Raw genomic sequence first — 26,998 nt, forward strand, 5'->3', positions numbered from 1 at the left:
GCCAATGTCCCCCACGCCCACTCCATGCTCATTCTTTCTTCCTTAACCCAAAAGGTAACCATTGTAACTAGTTCCTCCAGGCTCTGTAAAAACAAAACAAAAATAATGTACTTCATTTACTCCAGTTATTATCCACGCCTGTGTCTGACTCTAACAGGAATTCATTCCCTGATGGGCTACTTTGCGCACTGGTCCATTGCAATGGGCTCAGTGCCTGGACCCTGTGTTATTTTATTTGGGGGTGAGGGGGGGGGTGTCTACAATAACGTTTAAGACCTGGATGAAGGACAAAGGTTTGCTCGTGCCAAACAGGGGGAAAAAATTAGTGACGATAAAATGAATACTCTATTGGTTACCACATATTACAGCAGCTTTGTTAATTGTTAAATCGGACAATGATTAATGTCTCATTACATGGAGAGCAGGCACACTACGGCAACGGCAGAAGAACAGAATTCTCTGCACGAGTTTTATAGCCAAAATCTGCTACTGATAGTGCATGAGAGTGTCTCGTTATGTCTGATGGGTCAGGGTGGGGTGCCCAGAGCAGGAACTGGGGCCCCCCAGGCCCCAGCCTCACTTACTTGCTGATGTATTCCCCAGTGAGCACCTTCCCGCAGGATTTGCATTTAAAGCACCCCAAGTGCCACTGCTTGTCCAGTGCCAGCAGCGCCTGCCCGTTCTTGATGTCTCTTCCGCAGCCGGAGCAGTCTGGAAAAGAGCGGCAGGCAGGTTACCCCGTGGTTGTCGGGCTCGATTCAAGCACCGGGCCGGCTCTGAAACCCTGCGTGCCGAATCACACACTCGGGAAATGTGTCCTGAGGCTCCCTCTTTCCCTGCTCTGAGTGGCCACCTGCAGTCCCGCCGGCCACATCCTCACACTGCGCGGACACTTCGGGTCCCACAGTGGATCTGGTTATTTCCTTGGAGGTTCCTTAAATGCCCCCCGAGCTCCAGCTGGCCCAGAGAAGATTTAAGGATAGCATGTTGGCCTGGGTTTTCGGAACGCTCTCACGGGCCTGCATTAATGGGGGACACGTGTGAGCGGCGAGGCACCTCAGGCACGATGCCCCGCTTAACACTGTGTGATTCCTGCAACGGGGCTCCTGAGGCCCCTGTTTGTAAACAGGGCTCTGCCTCCCTTATCAACCTAACCTAGACTTCCTAAGATCTGTATCTTCAATCACATGGCTCTTAATGGCTTAGCTTGAAATCGTCTGTGACAGACTCCTGGGCGGCAGATGGAGGAGAAAGCGTTTCTTCATGGTAAAGAGTGCGGCCCCGGAATGAGCCGGTTCTGAGCCCAGCTCGACTCCTTGTTGGCTGTGAACCGGGCAGGTCATCCCGCTCTCTAAGCCTGGGTTTCCCCACATGGAAGCCGGGATATTATTGGTGCTTGTCTCAAGCCTCCAATGAGGATTCAACAAAATAATTAATTCAGCACAGTAGTCGTGTATGAAGTGGCTCTATCAGCATTTGCTTTTATTATAATTTCCATTAATGTTCTGACTATTGCACTGTTTTTAGGGAAGTAGAGTCTTTAAGAGAACCCAGAAGAATGTAAATTGGAGCAACCTTTACTAGAAGCAATTTAAGCATCTACAAATATTTTAAACCAAGGTGCCCGAGAAAGGGAGAGAAGGCACTGTGGGCAGGTTGGCCACGATATCCCCAACGGATCATGAAAAGCACTCACGGAATAAAGCCACCTCCAGACAAGGCTGCTGGGTACACAGAATGGTACCCCCTCTTCTGACCACATCGTGATGGCTGCCCATTTACTGATGACTCTTCTGACCCTCTTTAATTTTCTCCTCCTAGAAACACTTCAGATGCCCAATCACTAACCTGTTCCTGCTTCTCAACAACACCCAACCCGGAAATGCTCCCGTTCCCCTGAATTCTCCCTAAGGTTACCCAGCACCAGCCCAAGTCCTGTAAACTCCCTCCAAATACCGCCCCCGGGGGGGGGGGGCTCACAAGTCCTCTGGCTGTAGTTTCAGTAAATCAGCGGTTTTTTTTGTTTGTTTTTTACTACAGATGTGTTTCTGGTGACCTCTGGTCAGTGGGTATTAACATGCCTCAGACTCAGAAATTTCATGTCTAAGATTTTATTTTACACATAAATTTGCAAAAGAGTATGTGTGTTCCCTGGAGAATGCATATGCATTCCCCACAGCATCTCTGTAACAACAAAACTGAAAATAGCCTCTCTAGACATTAATGAGGGACCAGGAAATTTTTATACTGGAGTCAATAATGGAATACTATGTGCTGTTAAATAGAATGAGGTAGATTTGTTTGTGGACATGGAAAGATGTCCAAAATAAGCAAGCTGTAGAACAGTATGCATAGAATAAGCTCATTTATAGAAAAATAGTATATATATATGTGTGTGTGTGTGTATGTGTGTATGCTTACATATGTGCTTGTAGAAGAAGATAACATTTCTTTAAAAAATATTTAAAAATTCCTAAGATAGTCCCTATACTTTTTTTTCCCCCATTTTTCTGAAGCTGGAAACAGGGAGAGACAGTCAGACTCCCGCATGCGCCCGACCGGGATCCACCCGGCACGCCCACCATGGGGCGACGCTCTGCCCACCAGGGGGCGATGCTCTGCCCATCCTGGGCGTCGCCATGTTGCGACCAGAGCCACTCTAGCGCCTGAGGCAGAGGCCACAGAGCCATCCCCAGCGCCTGGGCCATCTTTGCTCCAATGGAGCCTTGGCTGCGGGAGGGGAAGAGAGAGACAGAGAGGAAAGCGCCGCGGAGGGGTGGAGAAGCAAATGGGCGCTTCTCCTGTGTGCCCTGGCCAGGAATCGAACCCGGGTCCTCCGCATGCTAGGCCGACGCTCTACCGCTGAGCCAACTGGCCAGGGCTCCCTATACTTTTTACTTCACATGTCATCTGTGTTGTTTAATTCTATTTTTTGCCATGGGAATATAAAAAAAATGAATAAATATTTATAAAGCCAAAAACATATCTGCTATCTAAGTTATAAATATTTCAGATTAGAATTTCTTTATATACAGCTCACTATAAACTGAGTATCACATAGTCACAAAGCACTACATATTTTTTTAAAAGCTGGGGTTTTATTATGTATCCCAGCATCTCACTAAAAGGGGATCTCACATCTAGTAGTTTAATATAAAGATAAAAATGGAAGGCCATGGTATGTGCTCAGAACTACCCTTTTTAAAGGTTAGGGACACAGTATGTAAGAAAAATGAATGGACACTGTTTAATCCAAGTTGAAATCAAATTTTCCTTTATTATTCTGATTAGAGCATGCCCACTAGGTGGCAGTAAAGATTTAAAATAAGAAGGATGCTGATTGATAAAATTTCAAGTAGAAAACAAACTTTACAGATGGCTTTTCAATCCTACAGCAGAAGGCAGCTGGGCTCAGAGGGGTGGGCACAATTTCCCAAGGTTGGCCCTGCATAGACCCCCAGGGGGTTTAGGGAGGTGGAAGGCCTGTGGACGATAAGAACACGGGCTATGGAATTAGGAATATCGGACACTAACTTTTAGGGTCAACTTCTCTCCCTAAACTCTCACTTCTTCACCTGTGAAATGCTGACCTCCTTCCTAGATTGCTATGAGAGATGCTGTGTTGTAAAGCGCTTCGCATGACACTCGGAGCACATGGCGCACGTTGGGCGTTCAATGTGGTTCCCCTTTCCTTGGCAGGGGGCAGAAATGAGGCTAAAACCCAGGTTTCCTGACTCTAAGTCCTGATCCCTTTACAAGCACACTAGTGCCCAGATCTCCCAGCGCTCTGAACGCCGCTGAGCCCATCTGAGAGCAACAGCAGCCTCTCTGATCACTTTGCACTGGCGGCTTTCGATGAACCAGGCCCCGTACGAGGGCTTTCGAGACATGGTACCATTTATTCGTCACAGTCACCGAGTCAAAGTGCCTGGCAGTCTGGAAGCTTCTGACTCACAGGTGGTGTCCTGTGCTTCTCAGATCCTCTGTGTCCTGCAGGGTCCCATGGAGGGCAGACGTTCTGCAACTGACTTTGACAACGGTTTCCAGAGACTGAGTGCTGAATGCTGAATGCCTGGAGCCAGCCAGAGCTGGTGTGGCTGGGCTGGGAGGAGAGGTTGTGCATTCCATCCCAAACCTGAAGACATAAATCGAGCAACTCAGCAGAGACCGCATCCTAGGAAGTAGAATGCTGGCCCACCTCAGCTGGTGTCCAGTATTGTGGTGTAGTCCAATGGTCCCCAACCTTTTTTGGGTCATGGACCGGTTTAATGTCAAAATATTTTCACGGACCGGCCTTTAGGGTGGAACAGATAAATGTATCACGTGACCGAGACAAGCATGAAGAGTGAGTCTTAGACGGATGTAACAGAGGAATCTGGTCATTTTTAAAAAAATAAAACATTGGTCAGACTTAAATATAAATAAAATGGAAATAATGTAAGTTATTTATTCTTTCTCTGCGGACCGGTACCAAATGGCCCATGGACCAGTACTGGTCCGCGGCCCAGGGGTTGGGGAGCCCTGGTGTAGTCCACAGGGGCTGCCCATTCATTCCTCTCTGGACAAAAACCATATTCTCCCCTGAAGCCAGACATGCTGGGGAAAGTGGGAAAAGATGCAGAGACAAGAAGACCCGTGCCGGACAGTCACCCCTTCACGCTCACCCCAGCCGAGCTCCTCCGTAAAGAACAACACGTCCTCCTCTCCACCTTCGTGTTTTTCAGCTGTTGAGAAAATTGTTTCCACATCACTGAAGCAGCTGCTGGTAAATATAGCACGCCGGTGATTGGCACCGGAATTATTGCCAACGTCAGAACCAGGTGAACGCGGAGCAGCATCGAGGCAATCAAACCCTCGAGCAACTCGCCGGGACTCTATCAAAGACGAGCCACCATCAAGTGTAAGAAGAGAAAAAACCAGCGCCGGCCCGAACACGGCGCTCCCAGCCCCTCATTCTCAGCACCAGCAGCTGAGAGGAAAGCTGGGATTCTTCGGCTGCTCATGGCCAAGTGAAACCAACATCCACGAACACACCTGGCTCCACACTTATAATCATTTTGTTCCAAGGCAACAGATATCCCTGGAAATCCAGATCCTGCCTGTCTCCTTTAATAAATCTTCTTTTTTTGGGGGGGGGGGAGGAAGGAGGAACATTGGGCTCTAGACACCTGGGTTTCAAAAGTATTTAAGTTGAAGAAAGTAACAAATGGCCCGCAGGGAAAAACATAACGGTGTTTCCAAGTTGAGAAAAATGTCATCGGCTGGGCAGCAGCTAAGGTTCTGTCAGCCTGAATGTCCGTGTTCTCCTTGAGAACTCTTTCTGCCTTCTCAGAATTCCCCATTCGGGAGGAGTAAGGGCCAGACACATGCCTTCCTCTCTGAAGATGCTCTCTGGAGAAGAAGGCTGAAGACATGGAGCTGGGAAAGGGAACCACGTGGCCACTACACTCCCAGCCACCCCCTCTTTCCAGGCCTGCGTGCTTCCGTCCCACCCAGAACCAGGAATGAAGGTGGAAACTGCCGTTCAGAATTGCTGCCCAGCTGGGATCAAAGCTCCCAGCTTCTGGAACGAGGCTCTGCCTGGCGTCTTGCAATTCTGGGCTATGGTCTCAGAGCTGGAGACGGTGATAAACATTCCATCTTCCACAGAAGGGAGCTCAGACTATTCCTTGCCAGAAAGGTTAGAGATGGAGGTATGCTCAGGCCCCAGGGCTGCTGTGGGATCCCAGAGAAGCTTGATGTCAGATCCTTGGACAGACTGACTGCAGTGTCCGGGAGCTTGGAAGCGTTCGTGAACACGAAGTCTGTAGCCTGCAGGGTGTGGAAATACGGAAGGCAGGAGACGGCCGGGGTGCCCCTTGCTGGACAGCTAAGGAGCAGACAGCGTGGGAATGGTATGTACTTGCCTGTTTGGCTCACTGGGGACGCAGCTGTGTCCCGTGGCCGGTACCCACACCCAAGCACCCCGAATAAACACCTGTGAAAGCTGTCCCGCGAGGCTGGGGGGCTTCGTTAGAAAGTGGCTATGGGGGAGCAAAAGGGAGCGGGGCCTGAGGCTGGAAAGGGGGGAAGGGATTTGCTAGAACAGAGTAGCAGGAAACTGCTTGCTTTTGCCAAAGAATTCAAAATGCACCCCCTAAAAAAAGTCTGCAGCCAGTGTTAGCTGGAAGAGAACTCTGATGATGCCCCAGTTACAACACCTTTTCCCTTCTACCGTGAACCCCCTCCCCTGGCCTGGACCCCAAAGGGGCCACAGGTGGGACAGGAAGGGGTAAAAGGACAGCCAGGACCCTGCCTCTCTGCAGGTCTCCAGTTTGGGTTGGGCCCGAGCTGGGAACATGGTGCAGCTCTGAATCAAATGTGAGAATCAAGTTTTCAACTAGACTGGACTTGAAAGAGCCAAAAATGACCAGAAAGCTATGGGATCCACCTAAGATGTTATTAAGGGTAGGAAAGGGAGCTTTAGGAGAGAATACTAAAAGTAGCAACAGAAAAAAAAATTAAGATTCTTCCTTGTTTTGGCCCATTCTATGTAAAAATGGTACACCAATACTAGACAATAACTGCGATGAAAGACTTTTGAGGCAGAGAGATCTGAAGTCAAATCCCAGCTCTGATACGGAACCAAGGGACTGTGGGCAAGCGAGGTGGCCGCCGGCCTTCCACTCGTTCATCCGTAAAACGGGCGGTTCCACAGCTCCTCCCGGGGCTGTTGTGAGGATTGGGGGGATACGTGTTATCACTGAGCAGAGTGTCAGCACACGGTAAACACTCCGTGCCTGTTGTTCTCACGGCTGAAATAGTCTCATGAAGCCTACACTGCCCTCTCCCCTTCACAGGCAGCCACAGCCCCTTGTCAGCCTCTAGGGAAGGTGTTCTGGTTTCTCTGGTTCCGTCATCAACATCAGCATCATCACCATATTAACATCATTGTTATTGTGATTACTCAGCTTTTAACTTTTGAAGGTCTTGCCCTTGTGTTATCTCAATCCACTCTTAGGGCTCCTGAGAACCTGGAAGGGCAGCATTTTATAGATCACAGAACATTCGGGAGCCAGAGGGACCCTGAAGATCATCTGATGTAAACGCTTCCTTTTATACTCGGGAGACTAAGGCCCGGGGTGGACCCGGGCCTGGCACAGGTGACATGGATAAACAGTGTCCCGTTAACTGCAGAGTGGGAATCTTCTGTTCTCAGATGCACATGAACCCAGGCAGCTCCAGCTTAGCAGGCTTCCCTGGGTTTAAACCTCTAATCACGGGTTTGCTTCCCTGTTATTGCCTCTCCTGCTGTTAATGGGCAAAAACAGCCATAGCAGAATTTGAGCACGAGGTTCACTTGCGAGTAAAGGCTATACAGGTAGACAATAGTTGTGAAAATAACAGAAATCCTAAAAGGGGCCAGGGAGAGACTTTCTTCTTTTAATCGATGCTGAGATACCAAGATGTTAAAAAAATAATGCCCATAGAGATTTTGAGTCAGTTCAGAGTATTTCCTTCCTTCATTGCAAAATTTTTTAAATAAAGAATAAAAAAAGAATCAAGCTTTAATATTGAAACTAGTGCCCATATATGTTCCAGAAAATTCAAGCTGTCCCAAAATCCTTTCTTAATAAATAACAACAGAAAGACAATGTTATTTGTCATCAGCAAAGATGATTAGCACATAAGTTCACCCATTACACATGCGAATGAAAAATAAATAGAAACAAAATCATTTCAGATCTAGATTGTTATTAATAGAAAGTGGAATAAGACTTTGGAGACCCTATAAAATATTCAGTGGTGGCCTTTTAATAGACTGTTAACTAGAGGCACTTGATGCCTGGCCAAGACTCAATCTAGGGAGCCGTAAGGAGAGCAAAACACAAATCTAAGGTCCACGGTTTGGCTCACTTGAGGTCTTGAATTTAATGACATTGTATCTTGTCATTCAACTGTTCCCACAGCACATGGGTTTCCCATTATCTTGTGTTATAAAATGGTGAAGCTAGAACTCCAGAGAATGGCTCCGCTATCCAGATGAGAGAGAAAGAAGGGACACAGAGAAGCGTGACCTTGAACGTAGGTCAGAGCCTGTTAGGGTAACAAGCTGCAGTCAACACAAGCCTTCAGCACATGTCAGATTAGCCTCTGCCACGTGGATGCCTCCATGGAACCACTGTCTGGAGGCACACAGCGGCTGTCTGCTCTCTACAAGGCAGATGTTCCTAGTTTGCTAGGGCTTCTGTAGCTCCATGGGGTCTAAATGCTAGTTGCCACCTGTTATGATGCTTGAATTGACTGCCTGCCTTTTTGTGGGCCTTCAGTTTGCAACCTATAGATTAAGAAAAAATCCTTGTTTGTTTTTTTTTTTTTTTAAATAAGAGTAGGTCTAGAGCTTTTTTTGTGGTTTTTGGGTTTTGTTTTGTTTTTGTATTTTTCTGAAGTTAGAAGCAGGGAGGCCGAGAGGCAGGCTACTGCATGCACCTGACCAGGATCCACCTGGCATGCCCACCAGGGGGTGATGCTCTGCCCATTTGGGGTGTTGCTCTATTACAACCGGAGACATTCTAGTGCCTGAGGGGGAAGCCATGGAGCTGTCCATGCCAACTTTGCTCCAATGGAGCCTTGGCTGTGGGAGGGGAAGAGAGAGAGAGGAAGGAGAGGGGGAGGGGTGGAGAAGCAGATGGGCACTTATCCTGTGTGCCCTGGCCAGGAATCGAACCCCAGACTTCCACATGACAGGCCCATGCTCTACTGCTGAGCCAACCGGCCAGGGCCTTAGTCTAGAGTTTTAACATCATCAAGGTACAGAGGATTTGGGTACTTTAACTTTTCCCTGGCCAAAAAGATCACATCGCTTAGTAGTGATAAGAACATCATTTCCACAAGTGGATATATTGTCTGTTGACCTTCAGCGGGGCTCCACAATGTTGTCAGCTTCCAAACCAAACATACATGAGCTGACAAATATTGACTGGCCACTGTCCATTAAAAAACAACAACTTTAGGCCCTGGCCGGTTGGCTCAGCAGTAGAGCGTCGGCCTGGCGTGCCGAAGTCCTGGGTTCGATTCCCGGCCAGGGCACACAGGAGAGGCGCCCATCTGCTTCTCCACCCCACCCCCTCTCCTTCCTCTCTGTCTCTCTCTTCCCCTCCCTCAGTGAGGCTCCATTGGAGCAAAGATGGCCCGAGTGCTGGAGATGGCTCCTTGGCCTCTGCCCCAGGCGCTAGAGTGGCTCTGGTCGCGACAGAGCGATGCCCTGGAGGGGCAGAGCATCGCCCCCTGGTGGGCAGAGCGTCGCCCCCTGGTGGGCGTGCCGGGTGGATCCCGGTCGGGCGCATGTGGGAGTCTGTCTGACTGTCTATCCCCATTGCCAGCTTCAGAAAAAAAATAAAAATAAAAATAAAACAACAACAACAACAACAACTTTAGCCCTGGCCGGTTAGCTCAATGGTAGAGCGTCAGCCTGGCATGCGGGAGTCCTGGGTTCGATTCCCGGCCAGGGCCTACAGGAAAAGCACCCATCTGCTTCTCCCCCTCTCCCCCTCTCCTTCCTCTCTGTCTCTCTCTTCCCCTCCCACAGCCACGGCTCCATTGGATCAAAGTTTGCCCCGGGCGCTGAGGATGGCTCTGTGGCCTCTGCCTCAGGTGCTAGAATGGCTCTGATTGAGGCAGAGCGACGCCTCAGATGGGCAGAGCATCACCCCCTGGTGGGCATGCCGGGTGGATCCCGGTCGGGTGCATGCGGGAGTCTGACTGCCTCCCCGTTTCCAACTTCAGAAAAATACAAACAAAAAACAAACAAACAAAAAAACAACTTTAAACCAAGTCACTGAAATAGGTCTATAGATTTCTTTTCTGGCATGTCATAGCCAATATCCAGGTCCGGGGTCACCATAAGAAAGGGTAAAAAATAAAATAAAAAATAGGATAGGTAGAAGGCAAAAGGAATATGAAACTAGTAATGTGTTAAACTAAGCATTTTTTAAGAGTTTGTTTTAAAAGTATTTTAACTTCTAATATTCTATGCTGCCATCAGCCTCCAAAGCAGTATGACATCACAAGACCAAGACTGAGCAGAGAGTAGGGGGCTCAGAATGTCTACAGAGATGCAATGCATTTGCCACTCTGTGGGGTCTCGGTGCTATAAAGAATTCATCTCTCCAGTGCACTAAAAATGGCCCAGAATTATTTTAAAAGGTTTACGTACTGCTGAATGTGTAACCTTGAACCAGACTTTCCATAACCACCGTGGCCCTGCTTAGGTCAGTTGCTCCCTTTGCTGTCTTAACGGTCACGGTGGCAACAGCATAAGCAGGAGCAGCCTCGGACCTGCTATTTTAAGGGAGGTTCTTGTTGTCTTTGAAAACAAACACTGCACAACAAAGTTTTCATGGGCCACAACAGCAACAGGGGAGCAGCCTCCATCAGGAGAGCTGAAGGCAGGCCCAGCCACGGCCAACGGCCAAGTCCTCTATCATTTCAAATGTGGGAAAAAAATCCTATCTTTTTTCCTTTTAAAGAGTATATACTTGTAAAATTTCAATTAAGTGGACATCCTGTGTATTTATATAATTTCAGTTATTTTGGTCATAATTTTTGTGACTACAGACCATTTACACACTTGAAATGTCCAATTCTGACCCCTAAACCAGTGCTCACAGAATTCTGTTAGGAATATAGGGCAGACTCAAGGTCAGCTGCCCTCTCCTTTAACCAGTACTGGGTGGGTTCTCTCCCCCATATTCAGGACTAGGATCTGAATGGGAAGTTGAAAGGAGCCAGACTACTTGCCTTTCCTCTGCTCATAGTTGATTATGAAGTTATTAAGCAGGAATCTGCCCAGCGAACACTGCTAGGCGTGAGGGTGAACATCAACGACATAGACTTGGTACAACCCAAAAGCATTAGAATGGAGAGTCTGAGGATCTCTGCTAATTGCCTTTGGAGGATGGCTTTGCCTGGCCCACAAACACACCACAGCACTCGGGACTGAACTCAGCTGCTGCTTCCGATGGGCCTATGGAGGCCAGCTGGGAGCAGGGCAGATGACACGGGTGCCTTACACGCAGTAAGGATGCCATACATTGAGAGTATACATTCATGGAGCAGAACATATACTCAATGGAGACTGAGAACTTCAACATCTGCTTAAAGACAGTATCCACTGCCTTATAAAAGAACCTCTTAAACAGCTTCTCTTCCATTTCCCTGAATAACCAATAAAAAATAATGACATGCCTGTATTTCAGTGGGATGCTATGAAGATTTATGATGAGAAATGAAAAATATTAGCATAAAACATTAATACTATTTTGTCACCTGCTTCAAGTTTCAGGTTTCAAGTACTATCAGGAACTGTGTGTGTGTGTGTGTGTGTGCGCGCGCGTGCACATGCATGTGTGTGTTCACATGCATATTTTCAGAGCTATAACTAAAAGAAGAGGCTAACGTATGAAAAAACAGTATCCTTATAAATACACTCACAGCTTCAAAATTCCCCACTGACAATTTCAAAAGCCCAGCTTCTGGAAAGGCGCGGGGATCCCTGCCTTTCGGGCTGTTCCCTGCACTGTCAGTCTGCATTTGTCCATTGTGCTCGCTCAGCGTCATTTCTGATGATGCAGCCATCACAGATATTGTCCCGAGATGAAAAGCAGGATCCTCTTTTGACAACAGATGTCACCAGGACAGCAAGGGGAAGACGGGAAGCTATGAAAAGAAAGCCAAGCACCACCCAATCGTGGGATGCTCTCGGAAAAGGTTGTGGTCGATGACAGCCTCAAGGACACTGAGCTCCAACCTGCACGGGTGAAAAGCTCCTGCCGTAGTGTCAGTGGGCAGGGTGTTCTAGGTGTTCTTGCCAGGGGGCCTCCCGCAGGACAGGGCAAGTGACCGCTCACACAGCACATGGCTCGGTCAGTACTCTCTGTGAGCTTGGAGCAGTTCTCTTTTCTGCCTACAATGTATAATCCAGACATTCCTCGCATACACTGTTTGATACCCGAGCCAGCCCTCGAAGGGGCACTTATTATACATATGCCTCTGCAAGAAGACAGAACTGATGTCTTCTAAGCTCAAAACCTGAGTCCTAAGCACTGTTGACTTGTTTTTGGACAGGGTTTGGAAAACTTGGGGTCAGACTTCTCCCTGTAGGCTTTGCTCAAATGTTCCTCTGCTCAATTTATGACCAGCAGAGGAGGAATAAAGGGTATAAAGAGGAGGAAAGAGTGGAAGGGTGAGCAAACAAGGGAAGAGGAAAGACAGATGTCTCAGATGAAGGCTGCACTGGCAATGACCCGGGACCACTCAGTGGTGCCTATGCCAATGCCCGCCACACTGTGAACTCTAGTGGACGTGAGCCCAACAGTGTCTAGGGCAGGGTCAGAAAGTTGGCAGCCACTGCTTTCAAGATGTGGGATCGTCCTTAGCAAACCATTCCTAAAACTGTACCCAGACCCCAAAACAGAGATTCAAAGAAGTACTTGTACATGCATATCCCTGGCAGCATTTTCACGACAGCCAAATGGGGGGGATGAACTGAACATCGGTTACCAGATGAATGGGTAGACAAGTCGTGGTCTATCCATACAATGGAACACCATTTGGCCTTAAAACGGACTGCAGCGCTGATAAACACCACGACCTGGATGAACCTTGAAACCATTACGCCAAGTAGAAGAGGCCGGAAACAAACGGCCGCGTACGTTCGATTCCGTTTAGAGCAGTGGTCCCCAACCTTTTCTGGGCCACGGACCGGTTTAATGTCAGAAAATATTTTCATGGATCGGCCTTAGGGTGGGACGGATAAGTGTATCATGTGACCGAGACAAGTGTCAATAGTGAGTCTTAGACGGATGTAACAGAGGGAATCTGGTCATTTTTAAAAAATAAAACATCGTTCAGACTTAAATAATAAATTATATTTATATTTATGACCTTCAGCCATTATTTACATTCGGAAATAATGTAAGTTATTTATTCTTTCTCTGTGGACTGGTACCAAATGGCCCACAGACTGGTACCGGTCCGCGGCCTGGGGGTTGGGGACCAGTGGTTTCTATGATGTCTCCAGAATCGGTCAGTACAGAGACAGAAGGCAAACTGGTGGTGGCCAGCGCTGGAGGAAGGAGGGACAGGGAGGAAGTGCTTATGGGCGTGGGGCTTTCTCTCAGGAAGATGAAGATGACTGGAAACTAGACAGAACTGGTGGTTGTACAGATTGTGGATGCACTAAAATGTTCATTTCGAAGCGGTTCACTTTATGTCATGCGAACTTTGCCTCAATTTAAAAAAACTGTAACAAGAAGGTTTGTTCTTGCCCTGATTTCCCTAATTTTGTTGTAAACTTTAACCGGGTGAAGGGTTTCTTAATAAATCTTTAACTGGCTATGGTCACCCAGCTTTCCTGGGCTCTTGCCAAAGAGGAAATCATGCCTGAACCCTACGGTCAGTTTCTCAGATTCAGGAGTCATTAGCAAACATCAGCTCATTCACTGGGCTCCCGACCCAGGAAGAAGACAAGAAGGGGTAGAATGTCGGTTTCGGTACTTTCATCATGTGACCAGTCACTTAAGACAAACGTGGCTGAAGGTCATAGCAAAGGCAGGCTGCCCTGAAACTTCTGCCTGGAACCAACGGGCCTTTTATATTAGTTTGTAACATTATGTCATTTTTAAAGTGCTTTGGTTTTCAAGAGGTAATGCACACACATGTGGTTAAAAAACATTTTTTTTTCTTCATATAGTAAAAGTAACTTCCTTTTCTTATCTCCTAGCCGCTCCCCTTCCTCCCTGCTGGAGACAAATACTAATGGTAGTTTCTCAGTATCCTCCCGGGACAATCTCTGGGAACATACAAGTACAGGTGTACACAGCAGTCCTTTGAACAACGAAATCTTGACCACCACTGAAATATTCAAAATAGACTGGAGAATGACTGCTGTTCCAATCATGAAATCCTAGTTTTACTGATAAGAAGGTGTGGGTCTCGATATGTGAGAGGCATATCTAGTGAAACGAAAATAGCAAGGAGCAAAATGCCATTAACTTTCCATCCACTGATAGCACTTCCGGGATAATCGATGCTCTGGTTAAGTGAAAAAAACAATGTGTCACTCTGGGATCTTCCTGTGTGGCTCACAACTGTTAGAGATTTCAGTTTGAAAAATCTAACTACACCTGCTCCTTTTGCAACATCCCTCGTCTGTGGCGATGAAAGCTCTGCCTCCTCTGGAAAGTCTCCACCCCGTGCCTAGCAATATTAGGACCGCCATGCCAGGGGCCGGTCCCCTAAATGCCCAGAAAGGTGAAGCCTCCTTCTAACGTCACATGCAGAGGTGGGGAGACACATTCTCTGACATTTCTACCTTTTTGAAAAGAAGACTTGCGATTCTGTCACCAACAAATTTTTCTGAAGCAATAACTACTTTCCGTTTTATGACACAAGGGGAAAAGCTTATCAATAAGATGAGAAAATGGCAGTTTACACAGGCCATCACACCCCTCCTCCCACGCCCTCTCGCCTGCACCTGTGAATCTCCCCGTCTGCACCTGTGAATCTCCCCGTCTGTACCTGTGAATCTCCCCGTCTGCACCTGTGAATCTCCCCGTCTGCACCTGTGAATCTCCCTGTCTGCACCTGTGAATCTCCCCGTCTGCACCTGTGAATCTCCCCGTCTGTACCTGTGTAAGCTGACACACCCACAAAGGGTATCTTCACTCAGGCAGCAGTCAGAGCTCCATATCCGGGACCCAGAGCCGCGGTCGACTTCCTCCAAGGCTTTCCTGAGAGAGCATCACTTCATTCACTAAATAAACATTTGTGCACTTGCTATGTGCCCAGTACTGTTCATAAAGTCAAAAGCACACGGCCCTTGCCATCCAGCAGCTCACAGTCTGCTCGGAGAGAGAAACACACAATGCGCTAACCCGTGGATATGTTCTCCACAACAGAAACACCAGGCACTGCTTTGGCCAGGACACGTGTGAGTGGTCCTGCTGCCAATGCGGCCTGAGCAAACTCAAGGCTTTCTGCCTTTTGTGTGACACTCAAAAAAAATATGTGACTTTTGACAGAAGACAACTGAACGAGATGCTCTAGGAAGAATATCTATAAAATCATACAGACGTCATAAGCACTTAGAGCACTATCCAGAATTCTGGGCACCAGAATGGTGATAGAGGTGAACTTGGGTGATGACATTTCAGTGGTTTGTATCTCTTTGTACTTCTCTGTAATATTTGTATTGTTTTTACAATGGACACTTAAACCTGCTTAAAAAGAGAAGACTGTTACTAGCCCTGTTTAGATGGCTTTGATTCAATTCCCAAAATGTTGATCTACACCTCTATGTTCTAGACCAGGGGTCCCCAAACTATGGCCTACGGGCCGCATGCGGCCCCCTGAGGCCATTTATCCGCGCCCCCCCCCACCCCGCCACACTTCTGGAAGGGGCACCTCTTTCATTGGTGATCAGTGAGAGGAGCACATTGACCATCTCATTAGCCAAAAGCAGGCCCACAGTTCCCATTGAAATACTGGTCAGTTTGTTGATTTAAATTTACTTGTTCTTTATTTTAAATATTGTATTTGTTCCTGTTTTCTTTTTTTACTTTAAAATAAGATATGTGCAGTGTGCTTAGGGATTTGTTCATAGTTTTTTTTTATAGTCCGGCCTTCCAACAGTCTGAGGGACAGTAAACTGGCCCCCTGTGTAAAAGTTTGAGGACCCCTGTTCTAGACCTTGTGTAAAAAAGACAGATAACGGAGTCCTTATAGTTAATGAGTTCATGAACTTGGGGATGGAGGTGGGCGTATGGAAACAATGACAATGCAATGGGTCATGTACCAATGTTAGTTTCTTAGCTGTGACAAATGTATCATAGTAATATATCACATTGACTGTGTAAATAAAGAACTCAGCTGGTGCTTGGAACATAGTGGGTACTCAAAGAGATGTTTGTTGAATGAATAAATGATACCCTGTATCTTTTTTGACATGGTTCTTTTCATTCATCCTATTCATCTCATCTTTTCTCATAGCCATTACCTGCACCTCAATTCACAGTCTCCCTAACCCTGGCCACGGGTGCCAGATCACTAATCTTGCACACTGCCATTGCCATTACCACCTTTATCTTTTTAGAACACTGTTTTCCTCTACAAACTATCCCCAGGAGCTCTGCGTCGCCCAGCTCCTCGGGCCTCCTGAGACCTGGCCCCCTGAGACCTGGCCCCCTTGCTCTGTCTTTCCAACTTCACTTTTTAGGACATGGATGACACACCTCAGTTCTGTTGGGGTTCCCTTGGTACCACTTGTGCGAGTACCCTCTCCACGTTTGTCCTCTTCTCTCATCCCATGCAGTCTCTCACTTAATTCTCATAACAGCCCATGGATATAACTACTTCCAAAATCTTAGATGAAGGCGCTGAGGTTGTGAGACTTCACATAACTTGCCTGAGGCTCCATGGCTAGAGAGGGAAGACTAAGATCCAAACCAGGCACTCTGAAAGGTCAAACCCAGACGCTAAGCCATTACGCCATGCCCCCTTCTTTTGTTCTGATTCTAAATATCTCCAAGTTCAAGTTCCAGTCTTACCACTTCCTTAGGGAACCACAGCTAATAGGTAGATGTGCTTACAAGGTGTTAGGACTTTCAAGTACGTATTTATATTACTCTCCGTCACCCACTGAGAAGGAACTTTTATTGTTTCCTATTTCATAGGCAAAGAAACAGGGGCACAGAGAGATTGAGTTCTGTAAGTGGTGGAAGTGGGATTAGAACCAGCCATGCACCTGTCCAGAACCCACACTCTTGAGCAGCGTCCTACCAAACCCCCTCTTCCATCCTGTCCTATGGGAAGAAAGTGTCCAAAGAAGGAGCAGCAGATCTATTTTTGGAGACCCTGCCACAAAACACATCATGTAAGTCAAACTCCAACCATCCACGGGCTGTATGGGGGGGGGGGGGTGTTCCCACCTTCACTGGCTCTTAGATTGGCAGAAGATGATCAGATGAGCAGATAAAGACAGCTATCATCAACAAGAGAGAGAACAGGGCAGAGTCACAAAAAGCAGGGACTGTCTACAGAAAAATTCAGAAATGAATGCCTGCATAGGAAGTTATTGTTTTATACGTACACAGCACTTGTATGTATTTGCTCATTTAATCCTACAAGGTAGGGATTTATTATCATCCCATTTTACAGATGAGGAAATAGAGGAGGGAGCAGTAAAGGGACTGCTCGTCGGTGGCAGAGCTGCGACCCGACCCAGGCGAACAGACGCCAGCATCAGACCGTCGCTACTCTCCCTATTTACTGTCAGGCGCCTCGGCGGACGAGTCCCACTCCACTGGCAACGCTGGGACCACCACACCAGGGAGAACAACAAGATAAAAGAAAAATTATCTTGCAGGTATTAAAAACTATTTCACCAAACAGAAAAGCAAGACAAGTAAAAAACTTCTTCCTCCTTTTTGAAAACGTGCACATGGCTCTCTGTGAAATAATTTAAATTTAGGCCCCACAGAGCATCTGCCCTGATCCCTAGGAGCTCCGATGGCAGTCAGAATCATGGCAGTGCCATACAGAACGGGGAGAGGGAGGAAGACGGGTTTGGATGCATTTGTGTGTGGGTGTCCCTCCCGTCAATCCGCCCAGCCCACACACAGTCAGACACTAGTCAGACACCCTTTGAAATGGAAAGGATGGTTGTAGACAGCAGCCCACTCCTGCTCAGGTGCCCGAAATAGACAGGAGCCGCGTGGGAAATGACAATCCAAACCCGATTCCCCTGTGCTGGGTTGTCACACACAGACACCCCCGCACACGGCTCCTTAACCCATGGGAATCCAGTCCCCTACTTACAGGCAAACATGGAGAAAGGAGTTGAATTAAGCTTTAGAGGAGAGTATACACTCTCCTGGTAGAGCGTAATGTCTTCTGAACATACATCTTATTTCTAACGTATAGATCAGCTAGACATAGGCGACTGATTTTTTTTAAATTAATAGTAAAAGCACTGTTCGTCACGGCCCTGTGAGGTAACTTACCATCATCTCTGTGTTATAAAATGGTCATTGCTTACTGAATTCAAATTGCATTAGACTAGATGCAGCAAGTTTTAATTAATTCAGGGGCAATAAGCCTTAACTGAAGCTGCTTGTTTCTATGAATAACTTCCTGATGGTTTCCATTCACCAGATCTTGCTCTAACAGGGAGACATGCATGGCAGGTGGAAGGGTTCAGACCTTGGAGGCAGGACACATGGATAATTTGAAGACAAGTGGGGTCATCGCTCCGAGGCCTAGCACCCCCCTCTTTGAAAATTAGAAAGCGATACCGCCATTGTCAAACCAATGTCAGGGACGGTAGCATGGACAGCCGGGGTTTGTGTCCCAGCTCCGCCACTTAGCGTCTGTATCACCTTGTACACATTATTTAAACCTCTATGACCCTTTGTTTCTTCATCTGTGAAAAGGAGATAGTTTTCACACCAACTTAGAGGGTGGTAATGAGGATACCACCTGCTATGCCGTGAGTCCTATGTGAATGTTTGATAAAGAAAGCAAAATACACGAAAGGTTAGCAGAGTTATTGTTCAGGTGGAAGGAAGCATACAGCCGAGGGCCCATGATGTCACAGGCACTTCAAGGAGAGGTGTCCCCAAATCAAAGCCCTATAGACAAGGCAGCCTCTGGGCGGCAGAAACAGAAACGGCATCCCTATCTACCAAGCTCGCTCCGAGACGATGGTGTATGCATCACGTGGCCCCTGTCGGCCGCTCACTCCTTGACTCCTTCTCGTGCTGTCTTCACCGGCTCTGTGGTGCTGACGGAAAACCAGCCCCGGGAGGGAATGAGATTGTGGTTCAGAAGCACCAACTCGCTTCTCAAAGACCATGTCAAAGGCAAAAAGAGGATCTGGGCCCTCTGTTACGTTTCATCGACTCTGTGAACCTTATCAAAAAGTAAAAAAGACTTCCATCTTTTGCTTTTATTTCGGAAGCTTAGCCAAGTTAAAAAAATTTTTTTTTAAATATACGAATCAAAGTATATTTGTCTTGGACTTTAAAACCATCACATCAGGATGGTTTTAAAGTCCCAGACAATTCTCCCAGAATTACAGACGATCAGCAAGTATTTTCTAAACTGCTCCAGCACATTTCAGAAGCTCGCTGGAAACTCCCTGCTCCAGTATGCGCCTGCCTGCCTCATCTGGGTATCTCGCGTGTGTGGATCCACACATAAGAGCTCTCTTTTTGGCAGACACTCACGCCCACGTGCCCCGTGAATGCTATTTGAGTACTCATCTAAATAGACAAGTACTTGTTGAAAATAACAGTGAACAGATCAAAGCAGTTGCACAGAATTGGGACTTCATCCCCTGGGAGCAAAGGAGAAAATATGATTTGTTCTAACAATTCGCACATAAAGCAATAATTATTGTATCTGCTTTCTAGAGATGTAATGAATTTGAGTATGATACATTTTGACACTTAAAATCTTTATTTCTTTTTCTATGTGCATAACATGGATGCCATATAAAAATAGAAAAGAGAGATAAAACAAAACAATGTTTAATAAAAATTGGAATAGCCATTTAGGTAGAGCTGTGCGTAGGAAACAGGACTCCAAATTGCATAGGTGGAAAGGACTGGGTGCCTTTAAAAAATCCCACTTTTGTTTCTTAATCCAAACAATGAGGAATATTAGATGAAACAAAAGAGAAAGAGAGAGAACTCCAAACCAGGAGCCCAAACACCCGCCTCTAATCTGACCTGATCGTGGGGCAGCTTGAGTGCGCCCGTGGGCCTCAGTGCCCCTCCCCCCATCATTACGGTAGTTGGACTAAGGACTCCACAGAACTGAGGCACGGGCATTGCTTTGCAGGCTTTGTGGACCTGGTGCTCTTTCACAGTTCTCCTGCTATCCCGGCACTCGTAAAATCCTCTTTTTCTTAACTAGCCTGAAGAATTTCCGAAACGTCTTTGGTAACTTTATTTCAAAGCCAGTCCTCCCACACAATGGGTGACTATTCCCACTTCAGGCCACCTTCCCAACGACTTGCCTGGGGCAGAGTAGGTAAGGACAGTGAAGGACTCAGACCCTGTTGGGGTCAAGGACTGTGCTGCTTTTCAGCCATCGCTCTACCCGGGCTACCGTTGTCTATCAGCAGGCACGTAAATCCTTACGCGAGGCATCCAGTCTTGTTGACTAAGATGCACTAACATTTATTTTCTTCTTCCCCACGGTCCAAGTCCAATGTCTATGCAAATGCTTTGACCAGAACATTCTTATTTTTAACACGTATCAGGATTCTTGTACTTCAACGAGGAGATTTGGAATCACTGTTATAAACTGCACAGAATTCCTCTGGAGAAGAGGTAGCTTATCTCATTTTTATGTGCCAAGACCAGCAGGGCATAAAGGCGTTTTTTTTCCCCCAGGTCTCCCAAAGACTAGCACCATCCACCGAAACCAAGGCAACCTTGTCGCCCACTTCCCTAATACCCTAGGAAAGACATGTAGGTAGATCTTCCTTGTTTGGTGCCCAGAATTCAGAATACATCTCACTTAAAGGTTAACCGGCCTGCTCACTGTTATTTACTAGAAGAGATAATGTAATTCGCCACTATTTTTTTTCTTTTTCTTTTTGTATTTTTCTGAAGCTGGAAATGGGGAGAGACAGTCAGACAGACTCCCGCATGTGCCCGACCGGGATCCACCTGGCACGCCCACCAGGGGCGACGCTCTGCCCACCAGGGACGATGCTCTGCCCCTCCGGGGCCACTCTAGCGCCTGGGGCAGAGGCCAAGGAGCCATCCCCAGCGCCCGGGCCATCCCTGCTCCAATGGAGCCTTGGCTGCGGGAGGGGAAGAGAGAGACAGAGAGGAAGGGGGTGGTGGTGGAGAAGTAGATGGGCACTTCTCCTATGTGCCCTGGCCGGGAATCAAACCCGGGTCCCCTGCACGCCAGGCCAATGCTCTACCGCTGAGCCAACTGGCCAGGGCCTCGCCACTATTTTTATTTGGGGGAGGTTGATTTTCTTCGGGTTCCCACAGGGCAGACAAGACCTTGTCATAAAGAATTACAAATTCCACCACAGACCTTGTTCCCGCTTTGTCCAAGCGCTCTGCCTCGCTGTCACCTTTGAAGAAAGCTCTCCCCGATTGGCCCCTATCAATGCAGCCTTTCTCTTCTGACTTTCATTTTCCCCACAGATAGCTATTTTGATGTGTGCATTTATTGCCCATCTACTGCCACCAGAAAGTAAGGATGCCGACTTGGTTCTGTGGATGCCTGTGTCACCAGTGTGAACAGTACACCTTGTAGGCACTCAGCAAATGAGCCCTCCAATGGCTAAATATCAGAACCCCGCCAGGTGAATGAAGAGTATTAAAGGGTAAGAAAGAATCAAGAATCATTTAAGGGTAAGTATAGATCATCTCATCTGCCCTAGGCACAGTGGGAATAGTTTTTTTTTTTTTTTTTTGTATTTTTCTGAAGCTGGAAACGGGGAGAGACAGTCAGACAGACTCCCGCATGCGCCCGACCGGGATCCACCCGGCATGCCCACCAGGGGCGACGCTCTGCCCACCAGGGGGCGATGCTCTGCCCCTCCGGGGCGTCGCTCTGCCGCAACCAGAGCCACTCTAGCGCCTGGGGCAGAGGCCAAGGAGCCATCCCCAGTGCCCGGGCCATCTTTGCTCCAACGGAGCCTTGGCTACGGGAGGGGAAGAGAGAGACAGAGAGGAAAGAGGGGGTGGGGGTGGAGAAGCAAATGGGCGCTTCTCCTATGTGCCCTGGCCCGGAATCGAACCCGGGTCCCCTGCACACCAGGCTGACGCTCTACCGCTGAGCCAACCGGCCAAGGCCGGGAATAGCTTTTTAATACACAGAGATATCAACCTTATCACCACCAAATGCTTTCTTTCCCATCTCAACCTCCATGACGAGAGATGGCATTGCTAACGTTAAATTTTACAATTCTCTGTCCCTCGTTTACTGCATAGTTTGGTGTCAATTCTACCTACATCATTTTGCAATTAGGGAGATGCTCTTGATTGCATGGGTTATAATCAGGGCTTAATGTTTTACGTCTAAAAATGCCTTAGACCAGTGGTCCCCAACCTTTTTTGGGCCATGAACTGGTTTAATGTCAGAAAATATTTTCACGGACCGGCCTTTAGGGTGGGACAGATAAATGTATTACGTGACTGAGACAAGCGTCAAGAGTGAGTCTTAGACGGATGTAACAGAGGGAATCTGGTCATTTTTAAAAAATAAAACATCGTTCAGACTTAAATATAAATAAAACAGAAATAATGTAAGTTATTTATTCTTTCTCTGCGGACTGGTACCAAATGGCCCACGAACTGGTACCAGTCTGTGGCCTGGGGGTTGGGGACCACTGCCTTAAACGGTATTGCTCTTGGCTCCTGCTGAGTTTCACAAAAAGGAAGGTCCCTGCCTAAGCCACCGAGAGCTACAGCGGAACTCGTGTCAACAGGGGGCTGGGGCACTTACTGCCAGAGCAGGAGGCTTCCTTAGGGCTGGACGACATCGGCTGGGCACAGAGTTGACAAAGGCAGTCTCTCCCATTGAACGTGACACGGTCTCCGGGCGGAAACGGGCGCCTGGGGACAGAAAGACATTGCTCTGTAGGTTATTCCAGCCATTTCGTTCCTGTTCCTTAGTCCTTCTGCTTGCTGCCCTCCAGTGCTAATTCACTTCTTGGAGGCACACCAGCCAAAATGTCTGAAATGCCATCTTAGCCAAGCCAGCCAGCTGGACGTGGTCCAGACAAAGAAACGTGCCTCAGTGTGAGGAGGGAGAACGCACTGCTTCTCCACGCACCCAGATAATAAAAGGGAGTGATTCACCTCCACTTAGCAGCGGGGGGGGGGGGGGGGGGGGATGTTCTGACAAGTCACTTAGCAGGGCGCACACAGTAAAAATTTCCACTTTCCAAATGGAAAACCCTTCATGGAGAAACATTTTAGATGCCATAAATTCCTACTCAGGCTTAAGGTCCCTCCCCTAGAGAACTGGCTGCACAGGTCAAGTGTAACTCTTTCAGTTCCCGAGAGCGATGTGATAACTTGTGCTGAATCAGACTTTGTCTGGACACCTGCATGGGTGTCCTGAATCTCTCCTGGTGCTGCTGAGCAGGACCCAGTCTCTTCTGGAGAAATATGACAATGCTGTGAACATCTGTTTAAAAACTGCAACGAGCTTCTTTTCAGAAAGGGTTTCCTTTCACAAAAGACATTCGTCAATCACAACAGGTTTTTGCAAAAACACTGCCTTCCGCATGTATGTTACCAGCTTCTTCTCCAGTTCAGCGGGCAGATAGCCTTGTTTAAAGGTCGTTAATCAATAGCCACGTGACAGTTTCCATGCCTACTGACTTGACCTTAGCCAATTTGCTAATCATCTTCATCAACATGAGTTTTCAAACAAGTAACTGTGTCAACTGACAATGGAGAACTCACAAGCAAAACATCCCCACACGGCCGAGTCAGGGCAGTCACGTAAGAATAAATCCAAGCTTCTCAGCAGGACTTTTACTGTCACAACTGCTCTCCCCGCTTTACACCGCCCTGCGGCTGCCTCTCGGTGGTAACTTACTGGTGGTAAGCGGGACTTATTACACGCACTTGGTGCCCGCCAGCCACCCAGGAGAGTTTGAAATGTGTATCCCCCACATTTTAGAACCCCTGTGCTGAGGCAGAACCCCCTCTCCTCTCGTGGTGCTGTGATACGTTCTGTGGTTCAGATAAGGCCCAGAGAGGTTCAGTGACGTGCCTGGATGGACCAGCTAGGGAGGCCAGGTCACAGGCAGGGGCAGGTGATGTTCACCAACTCAGAACTCGCTCTGTCTTAGATCATCAAAGTCCCACTCTGGAGGACGCAAGCGGGACTATTGTGTCGCACACGCTACACCTGAGCAAGCCCCCAGTCTGCTCTGTGAGGGAAGCATCGGAAAGAATGGTCCACAGCACAACAAGCAGCAAAGGGTCTTCGTCTGTGGTCAGCATCCAGGCCAGGGTCAGGTGACGCACCTAGGGCACAGCTGTCAGGGAGGCCCTAACTCCCAGGAGCTGACCTTCCATTGCACGTGCGTGACCGTGAGAACCCCTGTAGACTGTCCCCCATGGGCCTTCCTTGCCTCCCCATGGTCCAGGTCCTGCCTCTGATCTCAGCGCCTATATGTAAACTGGAATCCTACACCGATCCACTATGGGACAAGCTGGAGTCCAGTTCTCAACATGGGACCAAATCTTTTGAACTCTGAATTTTGTCATTTCATAAATGACCCTTTTTACATTCTTTCCCTCTTTCCCGCGTCCTCTGCCCCTCTGGGTTCACTTCCTTCTGTTATTTGCATGACTGTTTGTAATAGAGAACTGGATGTAGAGGCAGAAAACCCAAGTTCAAATCTTAGCCTCACAACGTTAAGCTGGAAGGTCCCGTAAACTCTGAGACTCAGAATCACTCATAAATGGGGATACTAATCCCCTATTGATTTCACAGAGTTGCTAAGAGGGTGAAATTAAATTCTACACAGACGCGTTTGTAAAGTGTGGGTGAGCCCCTCATCCAGGCAGAAGCACCCGCACCCAGCAGCAGCAGCTGCAGCGGTGAGCCCCTCTTCACTGGCTCCCACGTCCAGGGACGGGCTATTGCTAATACACGTCTGTCCATCCTCTCCAACTTTCAGACAATGGTCTCCCAGGGCCAGGGTCAGGGGAACCCTTACAGTTTACCTGGACCAGAGCCCGCCAGCCTGGCTGAGTCACATCGTTCTAGGGAACCTTCCAGAAACAACCAACTAAGCACGAGAATGTTGGGGGGGGGGGGTAAAGGTTAGAAATGGATATTTTTAAAGAGCCCCTCCATCAGGGTATCCCAGTGATCTCCCAGATGTGGTGAGTCGCTAGGTGTAGCCCACAGCCTCTCGTTACGGACGAGGCGACTGCCTCGGGAAGGTTCATTCACGGAGGTCCCCGACCAGCCTGGGAAGCGGGACCGGAGCCAGGCCTCCTGCGTGCCAGCTCCGTGCTCGTCCCAGCCCGCGGGCTGCAGGCTGGAAAGGCAGAGGTCAAGGTGAGTCTTCGCTTTGAATTGAAATTTCCAGCTCATTTATCCAACCCTTTCTTAAATATGGTTTTAAAAAATAGGTTGAGAAATGGACTAATCATTATAAAAATATATTAAGATGATTTATTACGACTATTTCATCTAACTCTTACTATGACTCATCTGTCAGTATAATCTTGTTTAATTAATTATATGAAATTAAACTTACCCTTCTAGAGTTTACGGCTTTCTGACCTACAAATGTGAAATGCTAGGGAACAAAACAAAACAAAACAAAACAAACACGATGTCTGAACTGTGGTTTTCAGGAGGGCGTAGCGACATGGAGCCAACCACAATCGCTACCGCTCCAACGGTCGCGGGCGGCCCGATTAGCATCGCTCATAAAGCACCTGACCCAAGTTCTATCATGTGGAGTCCTGACAGCAAAACAATAAAAAGCACATTTTCCCACTCAAATTTCACATTGTTTGTCTCTCTGACTGGTCATTTTAATCAAGTTGGTTTGTGAAGTCAGGGTTTCCCCTTGTGGTTGACAGATGACCAGAGAGCAGGGTCTGGCAAACTTTGCTCCTAAGATACCAGCTCGTAGATATCTTCTTATACTTTGTGGATTAGTGTAAAATGTACTGAGTGGTTTTTGTCACCGCTACTCAACTCTGTCACTGCAGCCGGACAGCAGCCATGGATGGCCCATAAACACCTGGGTGTGGCTGGCTCCAATAAAATTTTATTTACAAACACAGGTACGCAGTAGGTCTAATTTGAAGCACTGTTTGCTCACCCTTGCTCTAGAATAAATGAGACTCCTTTAAACTCACACACACACACAGGCACATGCACACGCAGGGCTCCAAGTAAGCTTTCTCTTTCTAACCAGTTATATCGTTTCCTCCCGATATTTCACCGCTCAAAATGTTTTGAGACCCAGAGCTGCTTTCCAACTTGGTTTCACGCCACTCAAAATGAGTCGTAGTATTTAGTAGAGAACATCATCGATCACTTTTTTGATCAAGACCGATAATACTGCAGAAAGACAAAGAAACCTAGGACACATTAGAAAAAGAATATCTTTACACTAAAGCACAACCCAGGATGCAAGGTGTCTATCCCAAGCGTTGGCAGCAGAAGCCAGCACTTCTCTGTCGGGAAGCGCTCACTTACTTGCAGATGGTACAAGCAAAGCAGTTGGGATGGTAGGTCTTGCCCAGGGCAGTCACCACCTCTCCTTCCACGAACTCCCCACAGCCATGGCAGCGGGTCCCGTACATCCTCTGGTAGTCCAGGGTGCAGAGATATTCCCCGTTCTTTATGAAGAAGCCGCCTTGTGCCAGGTCACAGCCACACACTGTGGAAAGACAAGTTCACATCTGGTCATCGTCTGTTCTCCACACGCTGTTCACTCACTCTATGATCTCAGCTGGCTTGGGCTTAGGGGAGGGGACTGGTACAAAGAGCTATTTATTGTTGGGCTCCGATCTCTCTCTTGCCTCCCTCCCCTTATTTCCTATCCTTTGGGAGCTATGTAATATCTCATACCAGTCAAATCCATTGGCCGGGTCTCAATAACTTTTGCGGCATGTCTAAGATTCAGAGATAATCAAATGGCCTTTGATGGAAAGATATGCTTGGTTTGCGCTGCCTCAAATATGAACAGAGCCGTCCCTGGCAGTGCTATTTAGGAAAGGTACCCTCTGCTTGCCCACACAACTGCTTTGTTTGAGCCAAAATTGTTACTGAGCTGAGTAATAGATTCCCACTCTACGAAAAGCAGTAGCCACACCGTCCAACGTCTATTTTTTCTCACTCTGGAAATACTTTCCCACAGCTATGAAAATTTCAGGCATTTAATTTTCATTTTGTGCAGTAAACAGGATAAGCCAATTATTTATGTAAGACAGAG

At 47.7% G+C, this 26,998-nt stretch overlaps 1 protein-coding gene across 18 annotated transcripts in view; it reads right to left on the reverse strand.

Annotated features, from left to right (window-relative positions):
- Nucleotides 1–26,998, reverse strand: part of ABLIM1 (actin binding LIM protein 1) — a 279,086-nt gene that overhangs the window by 95,131 nt on the left and 156,957 nt on the right. For all 18 annotated transcript variants that reach the window (XM_066238282.1, XM_066238281.1, XM_066238283.1 and 15 more), the window contains exons 3-5: nt 26,260–26,443; nt 22,519–22,628; nt 585–711 (exon numbers count right to left, since the gene is read on the reverse strand). In XM_066238282.1, coding sequence (XP_066094379.1) covers nt 585–711; nt 22,519–22,628; nt 26,260–26,443 — 421 coding nt within the window. The remainder of the gene's footprint in view (nt 1–584; nt 712–22,518; nt 22,629–26,259; nt 26,444–26,998) is intronic.

The sequence above is a fragment of the Saccopteryx bilineata genome, chromosome 7 (genome assembly GCF_036850765.1).
Source record: "Saccopteryx bilineata isolate mSacBil1 chromosome 7, mSacBil1_pri_phased_curated, whole genome shotgun sequence".
NCBI classification, from domain to species: Eukaryota; Metazoa; Chordata; class Mammalia; order Chiroptera; family Emballonuridae; genus Saccopteryx; species Saccopteryx bilineata.